The following is a 17,703-nucleotide window of genomic DNA, read 5'->3' as shown; positions in this document are numbered from 1 at the left end:
TCGTGAGGTGTCTTAAAATCAATATAATGGAACATTGTTTAATTGAGCTACAGAATTTCATTTTGCTTAAAGCTGTCTAACAACATGGTGGTGTATGGAACAGTGACTGTCCCATTATTTATTAACCTTACCTTCACCTGATTTAGAGCATGCACGTTCAACATTTGACCATAAACAGACTTCTTGTCTTTTTCTTCTTTTCATAAACTGTGTAATTTCTCCTTTACTGAAAACAATCACATTTTACAAATATGTATTTATAAATAAAATGTATGGAAATGATTGAGAATTGTTGCCACTATTTGTAAAAATGTACACAGTAACAACCACTTTGATGAACGTTTATTTACTAAACAAAATGCCTCACTATTTCGAGCTTGTTGAAGTATTTAGATTCAGTATTTAGTTGCATTTTATTACTGCATGCAACTCTGTCCACACAGTTCAAGTAAATTTGTTTTACTAGTACATTTCCAATGTAGGCTACATTCACCATGATATTCATTTGGCATAGGCTACAAATAGTTGATGTGACCATAATAAATAGACAAATACTTGGGCTGGCCTGGTTGACCATCAAAATAAAACTATTTGAAGTCATGAGCCTTATCTGACTCATTACTGGCCTCTGGTGAGCAGACAAGTCCAAGGTTGAAATTATCAGTAGCCTGCAACCATCCAGACCCATCTGTAGATCAATAACCTACTGTAAAGTATTAGGTAGAGATGCTAATAGACATGCATGCTTTATACAATTAAGTTGCATATGGTTAAGTGCAGCTCTTACTCGCGGGATAGGCTATCTTAATGGATGATTTGAAAGCATGCATCTTGGATTATCCAAGTAGTGAGGAAGTGGGGCCGCTACTTTGCCTCGTGAATGTGGTTTTGTTTGTTCAATAAAGATTCAATCTTTAAAGGCATGACTGCTCCACATATGGATGCTTCCGTCTTTGAACAAGCTGGTAAAGTTTGAGAGAATAGACAACGATTGTTCCTTAAAACATAGGCTGTGAGCGAATGTTCGTTATTCAGTGCACACTGTGCATCGCAGTCTTATTTCATGGAGATGGCCAAGGCTATAATATGGATTAATATCCGGACACTCATGCATGAGGAAACTCTGATGCTTCACTATTGTCTGTTTATTGTCAACATTGCGTTGCTCTTCTGTTGGGTTACAGTAACGTTCAATACCTGTATTGTTATGTATAACCAAAAATAATATCTAAATTGGAAGCTATGATCACGCCGTTATATACATCAGTCTAATTTTAGGATAACTTCCGGTGTCTCTGTGATTTTCCTGTCATCACGTAACTATCTGCCTCCTCCTTCCAAATGATACTGTCACTCCCCGATGTGAGTCGCTACCCGATGTGAGTCACGCATGCTCAGATTGATAGGTTTTACGGCATAACGCCAAGGGATCTGACTGAAATCCATAAAATAATTCACTTTTCTGTTTCAAAAACGTTTTAGCTATCTAAGATTGTTTGGTTGCTAACGTTAGCAAACGCCATTCAAGTGACAGCCTTTGTTGTGCTTGATTGCTTACTTACTTGCCAGCAGTGAACAAACTTCATAATTTTTATTGATATTACAGAAGTCTCTCGCTAGCAGGCTACTTCAGCCTCTAATCTAGAACTGACATTAGAGATTATGCCGTGAAAATGTGATGCCTTACGCTAAATAATACATTACTGCTGTGTAGGCTAATGTCATTATTCTGTGGCTAACAGCACAGGTAGTGGCAAAGTAGCAAAGTGACGCATGCGCGACTCACATCGGGTAGCGACTCACATCGGGGAGTGACAGATACTACAAATATGTATTTCCCCCAAGCGTTTGCAATTCTCATCCACTTGTGAGGCGCCAGTCAAAAAAAAACCACACTGACACACCAGCTCAGGATTGGATGTTTCTCCAGCTTCTCCATCCATGATGCATTATGGGATGAAATAAGATGCTGGCAGGATGGAGCTAGAAGAAAACGCATGCACCACTCTGGGAGAGGTGGCGGCTCGACCAATGAGAAGGACCCTTGCGTGCAGCATTGTTAGGGCGGGGGAGGTATTTTGGGGGGGCAGATACCCGCATATTTGCTGTGAGTAAATCTTAATCGACAGTCTCAGCGTGAGATAGCAGGTGTGCTAAAAACGTGGAGCTCGACAGCTACAACATACAATTCCCCGGAGCTATCATTGCAGTAGTCATCCTTGTGTCAAGGTAAGTGTCATGAACTAGCCTACTTAGAGACCTAGACGAACTGTATTATTGTGAACGACACTGACTGATTAAGCAAGTTTGTTTCAGAAACGTCTCTCAATCACAAATCGATAGAGAATGTTATGCGGATTTATGGCCATGGCTGTAAGCTTTCGCCCTATGAAGTTACATGCTTTAATAATGATAATGATTGCCTGTGCTTCAAATTGCATATCACATACAGTTTTGTAGACGGTGGTTGATTTAAATGTTCATTTCTTACAGGTTACACTGTAACAAATTAACATGCCACATTTAGTTGCAATTTTCAGCGTCAAAAAGGATAATTGTTGAGACCACATAGGTGGTAGCTAATCAATGGTTGTTTGAAGTCCAAATAATTGGATCAATGCACTTGACCAGTCACATGACCTTTTCATACGCGTCAGTAAGTAGCAGTTTGTGATCTGTTTTGATTGTCCGGTTGCTTACTGACATGCGAGACTCTCCGGTTAAATGAGAGAGAGTGGTGATTATTATCTCCGCGTGCTATCAGCCCACAGCGATGGCCTGTCGTCGCCGATGAGCTTATTAAGTAATTTATTGATTCCTTCAGTTCCCCAATCTTTGGCCCATGACTGTCTGGGAGGTGTGAGCCAAACGTCCTCCCAAGTTAGGATGAGGAACCAAAACATCACTCTCTTCTTATGTAGAAGCTCATACAACGCAGAATGGAACCAGTTCGTACATTTACAATGCTACAGTTGTAGCCAATGACCATAAAGGGATGGAACTACCTGGTGCAAAAACATTGTATAAAACCTATAATACCTGACCACTTAAGTGCTTACAAGAGCCATGCTTCTTGCATTGGTTTTGGAATGTTGCTGCATAGCCAGCTGCTAATTTCGAGCTCATTGGTGAAGGGTGGCCTGCGCTGCTATGAAGGAGGTCTGTGTTGAGTGAAAAGTAGAGGCTAGACGCCATGTTGAGGCCTGAATTACTCAGGCCCCCTGAGGCTGGCTGTGATTCTCAGCGTAGCCATATCTGATGTTCCTAAATGAGTTCAGGCAAATGGATCTTTTCATGAGCTAACTATTCTCAAAGAACTCATTTAGTGTCACACAGGGAAGTGGTGGTGGTGGTGGTGGGGGGGGGGGGGGACTTAACTCTTAAAATACTGAATGCGTTCACTGTCTCCATTTCCGTTTTCGGACTTCTTTTTCACTTTGTAACTCCTTTGCGTGTGTTTGCCATGTCTTCTTTGTGCTGGCCTGCAGACACCATGACTGACAGGAAGGCTGTGATCAAGAATGCTGACATGTCCGAGGACATGCAGCAGGACGCCGTGGACTGTGCCACACAAGCAATGGAGAAGTACAACATCGAGAAGGACATCGCTGCCTACATCAAAAAGGTGAAGCCTTTTTGTTTTGTCTTGTGTAAACTGTTTTGACTGCTGTTGATGCCATGACCTCTTGTGCATCAATAGACTCTGAAAGCCATGTTTTTTGCTGACTTGACAATGAAGTCATGTTTCTGTTTGTATTCCCCCCCCCCCCCCCCCCCCACACACACACACACACACGCCCTTTTACGCAGGAGTTTGACAAGAAGTACAACCCCACATGGCACTGTATCGTGGGCAGAAACTTCGGCAGCTACGTCACTCACGAGACAAAGCACTTCATCTACTTCTACTTGGGCCAAGTGGCCATCCTCCTCTTCAAGTCGGGCTGAAGGCTTGCTCTGGGGCGCAGTGGGACAGGGTGGTGGGAGGGTCAAGAAAAAGATGAGACCCGTCCACCTCTCCGTCACCCCCACCCCTACCTGGACTCGCTGACGCACTCGGTGGCTGATGCTCTATCCACCCACTTCAGATATCAAACGAAACGGCATCTCATCGTGCTGCTGGCTGTGCACAATTGCATGGACTGCAAACCATCCTTAAATGTGTATATGTTGCGGTGGGAATTGCTTTTTTCAATTTAGATGCCAGTATAAGAGAATGGGGAAGTTTAAAACTTTTTCTTTTCTTTTCATTTTCTTTTTTCGTTGTTTAATGGTCTCTGAAACAAAACAAAACAAAAAAAAAATACAAGTTTGTTAGCACTGCAGTTGTAAAAATGCTTTAAGTGGCCTTTTTGATTATGGAGAGTCACATACAAAAAAAAAATAAAGAAGAGCTAGACTTCAAGAATTAATGAATGTGTTTGTACATTTCAGCTTTTCTTTTTCTAAGGATGTATTTGCTTTAAGTATGTAGTGCTGCCACGTAAAATGGTTCCCACCACGATGTGTGTTCTGCCTGGTCTGTTGGTATAAAGATAGGAACTAGGAAGGGATCAAGCACATGAATTGTGTATTACACATTACCCAGGCCATAGTCCAATCAAGTCACCTCTACAAGTTGGTTGCTACGAATAGTTTGCCTTCAAGTCTATTTTGTTACGATAATTCTCAATTTTGTCCGTTTCAAGTTTGTTCTGCAGTTGGCAGTGAGGAGGAGTAGGAGTGGATGGCAAGAAAAACGACCTGCTGTGTCTCAAGTGTGCTTTTGGGAGTTGGGCATGTTTTTCTTTGCTGGTGCTCACAGAAAGAATGTGCAGATTTTTGGGGAGGTGGAGATGGCTAGCAGAATAGCGTTTGTGTGTGCCAAGGATTAACCCCCCCGTCTCATGATGTTCATGCTTTACACCTGCGAGTGGAATGTTGTTTTTTTTCCCTGTATGATCTTTTTTGCAGTATCTGTGTCTAGGGGTATCTCTTGTGATAGAACGCACACCCCCACCCCTTTAATGTTCAAAGGAGTTCAGGACGTGACGTGGATGCTTTAGGCTCTTCCGGTGTACAAATGCCTCTCTTGGGCCTGTTTCATCACCCCCTCTGCATCTCTGCCCTCTGCATCTAGGCCCACCACGTTGGATAGCGATGCCTTCTGAAGCCGATCTGTGACAGACCTGTTTCAGACAGCAGCTGTCTGGCCTGTTATATTTTTATTTTCTTTTTTATTCTTTGTCCTTTGCGTTCTGTAACCCTTTAATGAGTACCTGTATGGTTTTGCACATTACACATTGCTCCCCTCCGTAGAGGTGTGCGGCTACTTGCACTTCATGTTGAGATGTACCCTGTTGCTCAGGTGCGACCCATTCCAAAAAGGAAACACATAGAGACGAGTCTTGTCACATTCATTAAAAAGGTGTGATGAAGCCTGGGAAGTGTGTGTAATTCTTTGTCTTCGACTTGTGTTTTTGTTGATTATTTACAAGCCAATTCCTCCTTTTACTCATACGAAGCTGCTTTAGAGCCTCAAAGACTGCCATGTGGCACAATGAAGCTTGAAACCTCAATGTCTGTCTGAAGGATGGTGCAGTGTGTACATATCACTACCAATTTAAACTTTTATGCAGAACTTCCATTTTTCTTATTAGCTTCTAAGCCCCGTTCCAATACGTTTTTTCTTCTTCTTGCAGTCCCTACAGATTCCAATTGCATTTTTAGAACATCTAGAATGTTCAGTTCAATGTTCAGTGTTCCTGAGAGAAGAAAGGTTTCAGATGACACTCTAAATCTCTCTAGAGTGATGTTTTGAAGGTTGAGATGACTACCTCAGCATTTGCTAAATGGCCCAGTGTTGATTCTTCTGCCATTCTTCTAAGTGGCCCAGTGTTAAATCTTCTGCCATTCATATCCTATAAGGTGCTACACTGTGTTCATCTGAAACAACAAATTATTTGGAAATGAATATACATTCATTCCACCAAACAAATGTCCATGCAATGAGCTGAAGTCATCATGTTGCGCATTGACCTCCGGGTAATATGAGAAGGAAAATTGCTTTGCCAATTAGCAAAACTAGATGATTCCCTAGCTGGAAGCCTTGGTTTTATTCAAGCTAATGTATGCTGTTTATAACAAAAACACCCCAAATTGAGCAGATTTGTTTTGAGTGTGTGGTAGACTACTAATAGATAAAGTTGTGTGTGTGTGTGTTTATAAGGCAGGTTACACAACATTTTTGTAGTGAGAATGAATAGAAGCCTGCATAATTAGGCTGCTACAGAAATGTGCAGTCCTCCATTTTAGAGACCACTAGTACTTGCAATTCAGCACTTGTTCCAAAACATTTCTCACTCTACACCCTTGTCAGTTACATTCAACAACTGCCACATAGTGTTTGCAGATATATTTGCAAAAGTAGAGTAATCAGTCAGTAGAATAGGTCTACATATAAGTAGCCTATACTCTTTTGATCCCGTGAGGGAAATTTGGTTTCTGCATTTATCCCAATCCGTGAATTAGTGAAACACACTCAGCACACAGTGAACACACAGTGATGTGAATCACACACTAATCCCAGCGCAGTGAGCTGCTTGCATCAACAGCGGCGCTCGGGGAGCAGTGAGGGGTTAGGTGCCTTGCTCAAGGGCACTTCAGCCATGCCTACTGGTCGGGGTTCAAACCGGCAACCCTCCGGTTACAGTTCCGACTTGCTAACCAGTAGGCTAACGGCTGCCCCGTTCAATACATTATTCAATAAACAGTGTTGTGTATGCACCTCTTTCACCACAATCACACACCATCATTAAAAATAATTTGAATCAATCTTACATCTTAATCAGCTCAAAACAGCAAGTCTAGTCTGAATGTTTTTCGGAAATGTTTTTTTTATGCTAGCTGACCACTAGAGGGACACATTTTCATGTACAATGATAGGAGCTTTTTCTTACCTTTGCCAGGGAGGTTGCTTTCATTTATTTGTCTGTTTGGTATTATTCAAAAATGATCATGCCACTTTTCATGAAATTTTGTTTAGCATGTGCCATGGTAGAACTCGTTAGATTTTGGAGCAATCCAGATCATGAGGCGGATCAAGGATTCCTTTAACCTTTTTAACCCCTGTGGAGGTGTTCAATTTAAAAACTGACTAGATTGTATATGCACTGTAAATCAGTCATCTACTAAATAATGATTTCATGACAAGTCACCTAATTTGTACCCATTACAAAATAAATTAAAAATGGATTCCATGGATTTCCTGCTTTGGGCCAAAAGTATTAGCAATCACTTCGTTACTGCACAGCAAGTGGTAGGCTACTGGACATCCAGATCAGCTTCTTTTCGTAACATTGGTGTGCTGCAGAATTTCACTGTTGTTTAAAACACCTAGGATGATCTCGTATCCATTTTATGTGGAATTACATACAACAACATATGTATGCTGTGAAGATATTCAAAATGTGTTACTTTTTAGGATGTGTAAAATTGACAAAACATTTACCCAAAAAATAAATTCATTGAGCCATAAGCACTGTGTCAAAACCTCCATTACATATTTGGTAATCAATCTCATGCAGTACGAAAAAAGAACATTCAACACTGAAGTATCACACAAGCATAGTACAGAATTTCAACATTAAAAGTAATGACTAATGTTACTAGATCTTAGACAGAACAGTCAATTATTTCCAACAATGGAGTAGCCTACAATGAAGTACAAAAACTAGCTGTTGTATTTCTACACTCAAAACAAAAGCACCACGCAAGCAATTTCTTTTAAAACTACACTCCTTTTCATGATTATTAACAGCCAGAATGGCTAAAATTAGTAGCTCTGCTCTGTCTAGTCAGCTGACATTTTGGGTGCAACATGATTTGAGTCAGAAAAACAGAATACTATTTATAACTTATATTGACCCCCCACCCCCACACACACACCACACCCTCCTCCCAAAGACAAACCCATGGTTTTTGGGGAGGGGGGTGCCCAGTTGATGGTGATTTCCTCTTACCACCCGCCCTCTGTCCCTGACATGACTGACCCTGCCACTCCAATCCCGTCGCCCGTAGCAATCGAGTCTCAGGGACTTGAGTCTTTGGCTGTGGCGTTTATAACCCCACAGAGATAAGATGTGAGCAGTGCCTGACCCTTGGTGTGCCTTTATGGCATCTCCTTGAGCATCACCACCCCCACCACCACCACCACCACCTATCCACTCACCCATTTCCTCTCTTCTCAGACATTGTGGCCATTGACACCTGGAAGTGGAACGCAACACCGAACACTTGCTGTCCTTTCATGTTGCCGATCAAGCAGTGTGATTTAATTAGGTGTGTTGGTTCATGCTGCCCACTGTGTTATACAAGCTTATGGTTTTGACTGGATATATGAGGCCAGTTAAAGAAGCCAGCTGACTGGTTTAATGCAGAGTTAATTCAGAGATTGTGAACGTCCACCTTTGACAGGACGGTGTCCTAACTGACATATCCTGGAGATGATGACACGACTTGGCTGCCTGCCACTCGACATGTGGATACATTTCTATCTCTCAGACAACCTCCAACAAACAAAACTTTGCTATGCCTGTCTGCGCCTTATCAAGATCACCTCAGCAAGTTAGTCATGAAGACTGGGAGCTATTAGGGCACACTGGTCTGCAAACCCAACAGGGATTCCCTGCAAGGTGGGAAGAGTTAAATATTATCCTGCTCTCGGCTATTAATAAGCATCGATACTGCGAAACTGCGAGAGTCGCTACTGACAGACGACGGCTCTCGTCAGGCATGGAAGCACGGAAATAATGCTGTGATGGCGTCTTTTTGGCGATGTGGAAAAGTCCCAGTGAGATTTGAAGTGCTGATATCTTGTAAAGAAGATGTATCAGGGTATGGTGTCCAGTGAACTGTATCACTAATGCCAACAACTGTATTCTTTTTATAATTTCCCAGAGGAATAGGACCAACTGAATAGTTTTCACTATCAACTGTGTGCCACTCACATGTTCATACTCTACTGTCTGGGTGGTTTGTCCTTGCAGAGTTCTCTGGAAGGTGATTGGCTTTTAAGTCTCACGAGGAAGAGAGAGAGGGAGAAAGACAGAGAGAAAGAGAGGGAGAGAGAGAGAGCAGTTTGTTCTAATGGTTTCTCCTGAATGGCCAAATATCAGCCATGGGGCTCTTTGTTTCATTGTGCATGGCAATTCAGGAAGTCTATGAGCCGTTAATGCTGTGCAGTGGACACACACACACATACACACAAACACACTCACACACAGACACATACACACATAGTATAGCTAAGTGTCATTCATGTAACCTTGATGATGTAAAATGAATGTAGCATGACATTTCCATAAACTCCATAAGTTCTGTACCTGGAGGTTACCAGGAACATGACCTGTTTGCAATCAATAAAAAACAGCACCCACACACACCCACATGTATATATATATATATATATATATATATATATATATATCACAGCTTTCTCCATGTCATCATGTTGTCATCATGACAAGACTTCTGTATGACTCATAAAATAGGGGTCTAAAAGCGAGAGTAAACAGCTGTTAAAATACTATAGCTGGAGGATGAGCTCCGATCTGATCCCAGAGCACTGCGGCTCTGTTTGGACCCAAAGGGACCCTATAAACACAGGCCAGTGGGAAGCAGGCCAAAGGCATCGAGGGCTTGCTTTCATGAGGCCATAACCTGCCTGATAACTTCTCCATGATTGACTTTTGCCCTTGTTGTCTCTTCTCTCTCTCTCTCTCTCTCGCACACACCTACACCCACACACACACACACACACACACACACACACACACATAAGCTTGTCTTCCCCCAGTTTTCCAGTTTCCATAACTTTTCCAGTAACTACATTAGAGGTGCAGTGACACTGTGTGAAGGAATAAGTTGCATGTAACAACATGTAGGATGGAATTGACTCTTCTGGCATGGATATAGTGCCCATCATGCCATCATGCTCTCTCTGGCCCCCTCCCTCTCTCTCTCCTTTTGTCTCTCTCCATCTTTTTAAAAAACGCCAGCCACTTCCACACCCCTACTCAAACACAATCTTAGCGGAGGCTTTTATGGGTCATTGTCGTCGTGTAACTCCCTCTCTCCCTCCCTCCCTCCCTCCCTCTTTACAGGCCTCTCTGAGCGCCGCTGTCAAGGATAGGGCAATTAGCTTATCATAAAGGCATGATTTACAGAACGCCCGGGCGGCAGGGCCCGTGCAGCGGCTCGCCTTACAGCGCCTTTGATTGGGGCCCTAGCGTTGCCCCCAGTGGCTCCTGGCCACTCACATGTCTCATGTTGACTGTGTGGATGGACGCGTGTGGGCAAGATGGGCGGCAGGGTGAAGTGTGTGTGTGTGTGTGTGTATGACAAAAGAGACAACAGGCGTCTGTATGTGTATAATAATATATATTTTTATCATTATTCTTATTTCTGTGTGTGTGTGCGTGTACATGTGGGGTGAATTATCTTGTGTCAGGTTCAAAGTCTTTAAGGCAGGTGGAGAGAGACTGTTGTTCATCCATGTCAGTGTTTCAAATGTTTGTTGTTGTGCTGTTCTGATGTAGTGTGTGTGTGTGTGTGTGTATGTGTGTGTGTGTGTGTGTGTGTGTGTGTGTGTGTGTGTGACAATGTAGGACCGTAATGAGAAAAAATGAGAAAAAGAAAATGCAATGCTTAGCTATCAAAGCCATATGAAGTTGCTTCTTCCCTTTCCATTACATGTTTTGAATGAATTGAATGAACATGAATTACATGACAACAGGTATGTGTATGATCATGTAACTGTTATATTAATTTGTTAATTTCTGTACGTGTCTCTGTGTGGGTGGGTGCACATGCTAATGTGTCTTGATGTGTGCAAGTGACCGCTCTCCCCTCTCTGTCCCCTCTCGTTTTCTGCACTCGGGCTTATCTCGGGCAATATCCTGGTGGTGTATCGGCATGTGATGTTGAGCAATGGAGTTTAAAAAACATGCCGCATAGCAGAGGTCTTTATGAGCTCCCGTGGCTGATTGTGAAACATCGCCACCTCCAACCCCCCCACCACACACACACACACACACACACCAACCCCCCGAGCATTTCTGGCCTCTACTCACCACTCCAGCTCCTGGGCCCAGTCATCGGCTTGTCCCCTGACCCATGCCATTCCCTGGGTGCTGGGCAGTGGACCGTGGAAGACGTTCCTGTTCAAAATGATCAGGAAATGACTATAAGTGCGGTGGCCCGGAGGGGACATTTGTCAGGTGCATAGTCCGGGACAAGGAAACATATATATATATTTTGGTTTTGTTTTCCATTCGTGTGGCTCTCACATGGATATGGATATGGGAGAGGAAGAAATCAATTTAAAAAAAAGTCTCCCCTTCTCTGTAAGAGGAGGAAATCATTTATATTAAGAAAAATAACAGCATAAACAATAAACCAAATATAAAAAAGCACTTTAGACGTTATGGCGCAAAGATAAGGCACTGAAAGTTTAAGAGTGATGGATTGCATGAAGAAGAGTGAGCACACTTTGGATGCTTAAAAGGTGCTATAAACGGCCATCTCTTTTCCTCTCCTCTGTTGCTCACTCCTTTCCTGCCCTGTGCTCTCTCGTTTATCTTTGCTGCCCCTGACAACCCAGACTCTCCTCAAGGTCTGTTTGACTTTCAAAGCTCTGCGGGAGGTAGGGGACACCCAGCATGGGGGGTTGTGGTCAGTTGAAGCGGGGGGGGGGGGACGACAATTTTAGGTAGAGGGTCTTCGGGAGGCAGTGGTCTCTGTGGAGGGGTCACGGTGTGGTTAGTTTGGTGACACTCACTCTCTTGCTCTAAGGACCTAACAACGCCCCCACCCCACCCTCCCTCGTTTCTCTCTCTCTCTCTCTCTCTCTCTCTCGGTTTCTCTCTCTCCTTCTCACTCTCCTCTGGATTTTTCTTTCCTCCATATAGCAGCCGTTGGAGCATGACTGCTGCTTAATGACTTTCTTGCTTCCCAGGTGTGGTGGCCAGGCAGTGCTGTGCTGGTGACGGTCACGGGATGGCATGCATGGCAGTTGTATGTGTGTGTGTGTGTGTGTGTGTGGTGGGGGGTGGGTAGAAAGGAAAGAGTGCTGCTTGGATGGGCTGTGTGTGTGTGTGTGTGTGTAGGAGAGGGGTGGGGGGTTCTCTGTAAAATTCCGACCCCCCTGGTCTCCATGTTAAATGGTCCAGAGATGGGTACAGGAGTGAGTGATGAGCTGAGCTGTGCCCTCTCCACTCTGTTGACATGGAGATGGAAAGATGGAGGGGGGCTGAGGGGAAAAGGCTGATTTGATCGGATTCCTCTCATTTTAGAGACATTTTTCTTTTCCTCCTTCTTTATTCCCCTCCTTCTTTCTTTTCTTCCTTCTTTCCTCATTTTTATTTTTGACTTCACATCATCATTCTATCATTCTCTCTCTCTCTACTCTACTGTTGGTTCCCTATAGGGTGACCAGATGAGATGGGCTGAAATTCGGGACGCTTTTTTTTCCGCGGTGGGGGGGGGGGGGATGGTGTAGGCCTACATAGACTATTATAAAAGATAATTAATTTTCAAACCTGTACCAAAACACATTTTTATTCAAACATCATGTCTGCCTCACAATAGCCTAGTCATTGCAAAAAAAATTAAAAATGACTGCGTAACAGTGCAAATCAGACCTTTCAGAATAAGGATAATAGCCTAACGCTAATAACAAGCCTTGCCAAAACTATGGGCCATTAAGTAAGAATACAAAATAATTGTTAGATTAAGTAGATTAGGCTGTTAAAACGACATCGGACATTAGGCCGAACGTATTTTTTTTGCACACATGACGCCTCCCCTCCGTGAGAACAGTGGCGGTTTTAGGTACGGGCGAACCGGGCGGTCGCCCAGGGCGGCATCTTGTAGGGGGCGGCACGAGCGCTTAAAAAAAAAAAAAGAATAATAATAATAAACGTCGCAAAACGATTTTCTATTATCCATCACTTGTGTGAGGAATTAGGGAATTGGCGCCCCTGTTGCTCAGAAGGTAGGCCTACTGCACTGCACTGTGCAGAGGAAGGGGCGAAGGGAGGGGTTTTTCGGGGGTGACAGTTCACCTCTGGGTTTCCTTAATGAAACGGGAAAGGGGGGATGAATGGGGATCCACTGTATAGTAGCCTACAACAGTCTATTAGTGGGCTAAAATCAGTCACACCTTGACTTTCTTCCAAACAACGCACATCTCATAATGTTATGAATGCAGACCTATGATTCCTGCACATTTAATTAACTGTGTGAAATGGCAATGCTGTAAGCAGTATTTTGCCATCTCATTGTTTGCCATCTGCTTGTTTGTGCAGAATTGCCTGTTGTTGCTTTAAAAATGACATTTAAAATGTCTCAATAAAAAAATGACTGTTTGAAAAAAAAGAAGATTTTTTTTGTTGTGGGGGGGGGGGGGGATCTCGCCCGGGGAGTAATTGAGTCTAGAACCGCCACTGCGTGAGAAACACCAAACTCTCTTCTACACACGTTGCAGAATGCTTTCATCTCGTCGCTTAAGGCTTTGTCAATCCACGGGTACCTCCACCCACTCCTCCCGGGACCTGCATAGACACTTTTGCTTTTTAGCGGCGTGTTGGGGTTCCGGTACATCAGCCATGTCAAGGAATGAATGAAAATGAGCTAAAATCAGTGCATATTCGCGCCTAATTATAGAACGTCAAAAAAGAAACTAAGTAGCCGGGGCTGCATCCAGACACTTAGCTGCCGTCGGGGGCTGCATGCAGTCGACTCAACCTCTCTACGGACAGTTTTTAATGTTTATCAGAAAATAACTACTCAGTATTCTGATTGAGTATAATTTTCGGGACAATTAGGGCAGGATTCGGGATTCGGGACAACTGCTTGGATATCGGGACTGTCCCGAATTTTTCGGGACGTCTGGTCACCCTAGTTCCCTAACTCTATTACTTTCTTTGTCTCCATTAGTCTCTCTCATCATTTATCGATCCCTCTCTATCGATCACTGTCTATCCATCCCTCTCATTTCTTACTCTCTCTCCCTATCTCTCTCTCTCTCTCTCTCTGTGTTCTTTCCATCAGGATGCCTCCCTGGGGTGGAGGTTAATGTGGTGGGGCAGAGTTGGAGATGTGCAGATGCATTCATTTACAGGAAAGGCAGAGGAGCGTGAAGACACGGCTCTGGCCCCCGAGAGTCCAGCAGGCAGAGTCCACTTGCCCAAGCTGGGGCGTTGGGGTCAGTCAGGGAAGAGAGCGACGAGGGCATCTCCACAGATATCAACACACACACACACGCACACACACACACACATACACACATACACAGAGGCCAGCAGGCAGAGTCCACTTACCCACAAATACCAACACGCACACACACAGACCTACACACACACACACACACACACACACACACACACACACACATTCAACGCCTGCTTTTGGCTTGTCCACTCCTGGCAGGAGGACTGCAGATCCAGGTAAGCAGCTTAGATGATTCACACTGTGTGTGTGTCTCCATGTCTGCTGATGCCAGAGCCATCAGTCCTCTTTCAGTCATAAAGTCACCAGGAAGTGATAGAAAGTCATGTTGCATCATGGTATGGGAAAAGATTACGAAAGATTCACAAACATCCGTAATTTTTTGTTTTTCCCATGATGAAAACAGCAGTTTGTTTTGTTGACCTCTGTGGTGTTAAATGATTAATCTTCAACACTTTCCTATGACAGTGACCTGAGTCATATGCAGAGAGATACAATTATTAACTCGGTAATGACCTATAGTTGGACTGAACCCAAACATAATACTCCACACTCACACAATAGTTAAGCCCAGTGTGTGGTCTCGGCCCAGGTAGCGGAGGATTCTAGAGGGCATGCGGTTCAGCTCTGGCCCACAGCTGGCAAACCCACACCCAGCGAGGTCTTTTACACTAATATGCTTCTTTATTCAAACAGACTGACGTGCTGTGACGAGTGTCTTTGTAAAAGTGGCTTCGATGGGACTTCATGAATTTTAAATGTGTCAGTCTTTTTAAAATAAAGAAGCATATTACGTACAAGGGACTGCTTGGGTGTGACAATATCAGTGTGACAATTATAATTTTTAAGATAAAATAACATTTTAATTAACTCAGCAACCAAAATATTGCCCCTGCACGTAAAATAACTTCCCCTGGTTTATATCTAAGGCCTGGGAACTCCATTACCGTCTGCCTGTTCAGGTAAGCAACCTGTGACAAAATAGTAGTTTCACAGTAATGACTAAATGATGGGGATTTGATGCAAGACATGTGACCACACATGTGGTGACATCCGGTCAGTGGAAGAAGGGCACAGGTGCTTAAAGCTGTCCGGGAAGGCACAGGACAGACGCCATGGTTGATTGAGTGTGAAGCTTTTCTCTTTACTCATGTGATAATAGATAACTTTGGCTTTAACATTTCATGGCAATGGGCCAGGTGTGTGTTCAAGTTGAAAATCTCATTAGCCGGCACAGATCGAATCTGGAGACTCTGACACATGCACAAAAAAAAAAAAAGTCCTGACGCCAGACCAGAATTTTACCGTCAACTGAGCTAAACACAAAAAATAAAAAATGAAGACACCAAAATATATGAGATTTAATTTAAATCTTTTGGATGTCTTCAGTCTGTGACAATTGCGCGTGTGTGTGCGTTCATGTGCGTTCATAGATATAAAACGGTACGTGTGTGTGTGTGTGTACAGTATGTGTGCGTGTACGTGCATGTGTGTGTGTACAGTATGTGTGCGTGTACGTGCATGTGTGTGTGTGCATGCGTTCATGTGCATGTGTGTGTGTGTGTGTGTGTGTGTGTGTGTGTGTGTGTGCGTGTATGTGTGTGTGTATGGGTACATCTTCACTTGTGTTCACATGTCCACATGTAGAAACATTACATGCATCTGGTGTGAAACTAACAGCAGGCCTATACATTAAAATCCCTGAGCCATCACAGTGTTTGTGGGTGACGCCGCATGTGAGTACAGTTCTTTAACAAAGGCCCTATTCAGCCACCTCTCTCTGGCACCTGATGAACGAGAGCCCACAGCACCATCGACTAATCGCAGACACACACACACACACACACATAGAGGGAAACGGCTGATCTCTCACTTCGCCTGTTACTCATTAACATCTGACAAGACGTGTTACAAAAAAAAAATAAAAAGAGAAATAATAATAGAAAAAACTCTACAGTCTGGTGCAGATAACCTGCTACTGCTGATGCCAGACGTCAGATATAAATTACCAGCTGAAAAAGGGAGAGATTGTTGACATTTAAGGTCACCACTGCTACTGTCACACACTTGGCTTATGGTTCTGGTTTTATAGCCTTAATAAAAAGCCACCTAAAAAGGAGGTGATAAGTGATAGCCATGGTTGTGAAGATTTCATGTGCTGAAGTTTGTTCTTACATTTGACTTTTGGCTGCTCGGTTTGCTTTGGGGTTAGATGGTTGTGGTATGTGGTATGAGTATGTCTTGTTATATTATTATTTAACACACATATTATGTTGCCGCTGTCCAGCGTTACGTCTCTGCCTGTATTTACAATAGTAATCAGAGGGAGAAGAGAAGAGCACTTTACTTGTGATTGTGATTACTAAGTGTGATTGTGAAAGTTTTATGGAAGATTATTGTCTGTGTTCTTGCCATTACTTCATGTAACAGAATGCGGCAGAGACACTGGGAATACATGGGATCAGGAGCGCCGCTAGAAAATGTGGGCCCTATGACAGACAATAATTCTGAGCCGGGGGGCTCTCTGGGAACCCCTGTCAGTGCTGGGCCCTTAGAATCGTCCCTAGCGGCACCCCTGCATGGCCTGCTCTATGTCCTTTGAGTGGAGTCGTTATCGGATAAAAGACACAGAGACCAGATGAAGTCCTTATGACACACGTTGTTTTCACAGTGCCATAAACACTACATGAAACGTATGTCTGTCATGTGCGTGAAGTCTACAATTGCCTTACATCCAAACTATGCGCATGATTCACATAGAAAGTGTGAAGGGGGATTATAAAAATCTATTTATCATTATTAAGAGACTGTGATGATGAGATTTGATTTGGTCTCAATTAATTATGTAATTAATTTGTACTGTAACTAAAACATGTAGGGAACATTTATATTTAAATATTCAATGTTTATGTATAAATTCCTATTGTTACTCATAACTTTACATACAGTATTATACTTTCTTTCTTGAATTTTGTTTATTTGCAATAAATTTGATAAAAATGTATCCAAGTTGTATGTGACTATCTACTTTGGAACAAAGGAATATTTTTGATGTTTTGCAGAACATTTTCTTTGCCATTATACGTTGTTTGTTTGTTTTTTGTCTTTTTAACATGCACTAGCTGTGCTGTGCCCATGTTTGCTCAGTGTGCCTTGGCCTCTCCCTGTAAGAACATTCCACTCTGCTCTGGGCCACTGATGGCCTGCGTGCGTGTGCCTTCGCATTGATGAGGGAGCAGCCTCATACGCAGAGGAAGCCAAGCAGGTAATTGCCTGCAGAATTTTTAATTGAGAGGAGAGCTACAGAAAGGCTAACGTTCAGGGAGGTGGCATTGGGAGGTTGGGGGGGGGGGGGGGTGTGGATAGGGAGAGCATGGACATTGGGCTGGTTCGGATTCGAGTGTGGTGTCTGGGAGTGGGCTGGGGTGGGCTGGG

General features: G+C 43.4%; 1 protein-coding gene across 1 annotated transcript; it reads left to right on the top strand.

Annotated features, from left to right (window-relative positions):
• Positions 1-2,122: 2,122 nt before the first annotated feature.
• Positions 2,123-5,417, top strand: dynll2a (dynein, light chain, LC8-type 2a). The gene is made up of 3 exons (XM_076281520.1): positions 2,123-2,229; positions 3,489-3,625; positions 3,811-5,417. Exons 2-3 carry the CDS (start codon positions 3,494-3,496, stop codon positions 3,946-3,948), a joined length of 270 nt encoding a protein of 89 aa, XP_076137635.1. The 5' UTR covers positions 2,123-2,229; positions 3,489-3,493; the 3' UTR covers positions 3,949-5,417.
• The last annotated feature ends 12,286 nt before the right edge of the window (positions 5,418-17,703 follow it).

The sequence above is a fragment of the Alosa pseudoharengus genome, unplaced genomic scaffold, assembly GCF_046254945.1.
Source record: "Alosa pseudoharengus isolate Yale_2024_CS ecotype anadromous, Long Island Sound unplaced genomic scaffold, YU_APseudo_1.1 YU_APseudo_1.1_scf_13, whole genome shotgun sequence".
Classification (NCBI taxonomy): Eukaryota; Metazoa; Chordata; class Actinopteri; order Clupeiformes; family Clupeidae; genus Alosa; species Alosa pseudoharengus.
This window is presented reverse-complemented; position numbering and strand designations above follow the sequence as displayed.